This window comes from Elephantulus edwardii, unplaced genomic scaffold, assembly GCF_000299155.1.
Source record: "Elephantulus edwardii isolate Elephantulus edwardi_28Jun2011 unplaced genomic scaffold, EleEdw1.0 scaffold00270, whole genome shotgun sequence".
Lineage (NCBI taxonomy): Eukaryota > Metazoa > Chordata > Mammalia > Macroscelidea > Macroscelididae > Elephantulus > Elephantulus edwardii.
The window spans coordinates 674,605-678,968 of NW_006400020.1; the positions used below are offsets into that span (position 1 = coordinate 674,605).

At 35.8% G+C, this 4,364-nt stretch overlaps 1 protein-coding gene across 2 annotated transcripts in view; it reads left to right on the top strand.

Annotated features, from left to right (window-relative positions):
- Positions 1–4,364, top strand: part of HERC3 (HECT and RLD domain containing E3 ubiquitin protein ligase 3) — a 158,203-nt gene that overhangs the window by 85,561 nt on the left and 68,278 nt on the right. For both annotated transcript variants that reach the window (XM_006900006.1, XM_006900007.1), the window contains one exon: positions 2,132–2,208. In XM_006900006.1, coding sequence (XP_006900068.1) covers positions 2,132–2,208 — 77 coding nt within the window. The remainder of the gene's footprint in view (positions 1–2,131; positions 2,209–4,364) is intronic.

Consider the following 4,364-nt stretch of genomic DNA (forward strand, 5'->3'; position numbering starts at 1 on the left):
ACTACTGATTCTTCTTCCCTGTTCCCAACTTTTGCGTTCCAGTCGCCCATTTTTATCAATGCATTTTGATTGCATGTTCGATCTATCTCTGCTTGTAAGAGTTGGTAGAAATCATCTATTTCTTCTTCTTTGGCTCTGGTTGTTGGTGCATATATCTGGATGATAGTGGTGTTCACTGGACTTCCTTGTAAGCGTATGGATATAATCCTATCACTCACAATGTTGTACTTCAAGATGCACCTAGAAATTTCTTTTTTGACTATGAAAGCAACTCGATTTTTCCTCACCTTTTCATCTCCAGAATAATATATCATATGATCATCTGACTCGAAATGCCCCATGATATTAATTAATTACATGTCTGACCAACCTCTTGTTGTGTATTACTTTTCTTCCCACCTAATTTGTCTGTTTACTAATTTTCACTTCTCTCTCTCTCCCTCCCTCCATCCTCATCTTTGGTAACCACCTAAGAATGATTCTATGTATATAAACCTTTCCTTGATGTTTTATAATAATTATCTTTTAACATAATATTCCTTTTATGACTTATTTTGCTTAGCATAATATCCTCTTGGTGCATCCATGTTAAATATATTTCATGAAGTCTTTATCATCTTTTATGTTGCTTTGTAATCTGTTGCCTAAATATTCTATAGTTTCTTTATCTATTCGTCTGTTGGTGGACACTTGGGTTGCATCTCTTTGCTATTGTAAATAATGCTGCAGTGAACGCTGGTATGCACATATCCATGTGGAAGCTCTTCTTTCTTTGGGCTATATACCTAGTTAGTAGTGGAATTGCTGGATCAAATGGTATTTGTATTGTCAGCTTGTATGTTTTTCCATAGTGGTTGCACCATCTTACCTTCCCAGTAGTAATGCATCGGTTGAATGCTCTTGCATAATCAGTAAAACATATATAAACATTTCTCTGGGATTCTCTGCTTTAAACCAAGATCCATCATTTTTGATCCTTTACTGTCTTCTGAAATAGTTGTTGACTAATTCTTTTTGTACAGTAATAATATAGTCCTTTCATAGTCCTCTCTTAAATTTTTATTCGGACGTGAGTGATGCGTCTCCTGCCATTCACATTTTGCCCATAGAATCCTTCAAAGAAATATGTTACTATTTATTGTTAAAGAAAACTCTGGTGGCCTAGTGGTAGGAAACTGCCCTGCAATGCAGTTTGAATCCACCAGCTGCCCCATGGGAGAAGAATGGACCATCTCCTCCCACGTGACTTACTATCTCTGAAAACACATATTTTAAAAATTTACCTATAACAACTTATGTGATCATAAATTTTGTTCTTGAGCATTCTCAAATTAATTTAGAACATAAACATGTTACAGCATAAGATGGTTAAGTGTTGGTTTTTTTAGGTTTTTTCCTGGTAATATGAAAAGAAGGCATTCGGGGGACACAGGTTAGAGAAGGCTCTCACTGTGCTTTGAAGTGTCATTTGGACTTAGCCAGGTAGAGAAGGACTCTGACGACTGAGTGATGATGTATACCACAGACTTGCATAATTCTGTAAACACCATTCAATTTCTCGAAGAGACACCATTCGCAGATACCATACTGTGAGTAATACAGGGAAAAGGCATGGAGACATGAAATTGTGATGTGTGAGAAATAAAAGCATTTTGGTACTATTAGACACTAATGTGCACACAAGACATTGAAAAGTAAAGGAGGAAGCAGAAAATGGAGGTTTTTCTTGTGCAAGCCTTATCCAAAGAGGCGAGGGGCCTGCCACACTCAGATGTATTATTTATTAAACATCTATTAATGTTTATGGTCGTGCTTACTCTGGATTTCAGGTCAGTGGCATACACAAAGTTAGAGTGAAGAATAGAAACTAGGTCAGGATGAGCTCGAGTTGAGAGGAGGGAGTTGAAGGATCAGAGGTTGAGTTATAGAGAGGATACTGCTTTATTTATTTTTAATGAAAGTGGGAACATTGCTAGGCAGAGAATCAGGAGAGAAGGTTTTTAACTTCTCTGTAATAATTAAAATGAAAGGAAACCTTCATGCATATTTTAGAATATAAGAAAAAGGATCAAGAATAAATTTCAGTTATTAAAAAAATACTGGTTTTTTTTTCTTTCTTTTTCTTTAACAGATCGTTTCAAATATCATATCGTTAAGCAAATCTTCTCTGGAGGAGACCAAACTTTTGTGCTTTGCTCCAAATACGAGGTAACATTTTCTTTTGACTATTATTTAAGTATATAAATTTTGACCATTATTCTAGTATATTTTAATTAATTTTAACAAAGAAATATATTAGAATAATGATACTCTTTATTTCTACAAGTTCTTTTTCTTATAATTTAAATTAACCTTGAAGAAGTCTACTCAGTTTTTCTCCATTGAAGTGCTAATAATTTCCCTGTTATTTTAATCATAGAGTTCTAACTTATCATTGAAACGTTTTGGTCTAAAATACATAGGCCTAGAATATGTTTACTTTGATATTTGAATTACCCATATTTATTTTTTTTTAATAGCAGCAAATGCTAGGTACTTTAAAAACTTAAGTTTACTAGATGTAATAGAGCTTATAATACATGCACAGCAGCTATCACAATTTTAAGATATCCTTTATTATTTGTGATCTACTCATAAGCATACACTGTATTTTCTCCCTCATATCCTCTCTTGCAGTACTGTACAGTGAGTGGATGGACCAGGAAGAAAAAAGTCAAAATGTCTTTTAGGGATAAGATAAACTGAAATTCAAGTGTAGGTATCTGTGACAGGGCTTTAATTCATTGCATTAAAAGAGGAGAAGGTAAACTAAAATGCAAAAGCACGCAGTTTGAATCCATCAGCTGCTCTGCTCAAGAAAGTGGACAATCTCCTCCCATGAGACTTATTGCCACTGAAAACCCACTTGGAGGATCTCTGTGAGCCACTTCTGACTTGACAGTACATAATGACAACTGCAGTTACAAGAAATACATGTAAAATAAGCATCACAGATTTTTTATCAGCCCTCTTCAAACTTGCCTTGCTTCTTACTCATATTTTCCCCACATTAGCCCTTCTGTTTATTCAACAACTGTTGTTGTGTGCTGTAGAGTCGGAACTGACCTATAACAGACCCAGTGGGTTTTTAGACTGTAAACCACACAGGAGGTGATTGCCATCTGTCTCCCTTGGAGCAGCTGGTAGATTTGAACTGTCTCCCTTTGGGTTAGCTGTACAACTCCTTACCCACTAGACCACCAGACAGCTCCTGCACAAGCTTTAGGGAGGTTCACTATAGATGATGCATTTACCTGTTGTCTTTTGGTGAGCTTATGAATGGTACCATTGGTGGTATTAAAGGAACCAGAATGGGCTGGGAATGAAATGAGGAATTGTGGGAGCTGATTTTAGTCCTCATAGATCTCACTATGAACCTGATACTTTATCATCTTTAAATGCACTGAATTCTTGCTATCTAGTCAATGTTATTCTATAGTTTTGGTAGAAGAGGTTCTGGTGTGGCTCAAGGCTGCCAGGTGGACAGCTAAAACTGATGACTGGCTGTTTTCCAGGTCAGGAGCCTGGTAAGGCTGTGTAATGCTGCCATCTGGAGTGGTTTGGAACTGTTGCTTTAGACCTATTTTAGGCTCAGCTTTAGAGCATCACAGAGAAATCCTGAGGCAAAGCTGAGATTGTTTTCTGTTTCTATAAGATGCCAATAGAATAGGAAAAGTACTAAAGTGCTGAAGTATAAGAAATAACATGGGTTCCCCCCTCGATAAGTGGTTGAGTTTTAAGTATTCATTTTCATAAGAAACTGACTTGAATGATATTATCCAGCTTTAAAGTTTTCATAAAATTCAAATAGATAGTACATAAAACTTTATCTCAGTCTTTAAGTAAAGATCATATCTCATGTATGATATTGGTTTTATTGTAATTAACACTGTTGGGAGTTGGAAGCAGCACACTGGTGTAAAGGACCTAGCGCAGTGCAGTGTTAGAGACACTGGGAAGGTTAACATCAGAACTACTATGAAGAATGATCTGCATTAAAATATAAGTGAACACAGAAAAGGAACTAGAAATCAAATACTGCTTAGGATGTTGTTCTTTCCTTCTTAAGATGAAAATGAAACAAACATTGTTTAAACTGTTAACCATTAATATGTTTGTTTAGATATGGAGACAGATCAGATTATATGCATTTACCCTGTTATTTCTTAAAAAACAATACAACAGCAGAAGCACCTGTCTAGACAGACTAAAAACCCGTTGTTACTGATTCTGACTCAGAGCAACTCCATAGGACAAAATAGAACTATCCTTAGGGTTTCCAAAGCTGCATCATTTTGGAAGAAGATTGCCATATCTTTTTTTTT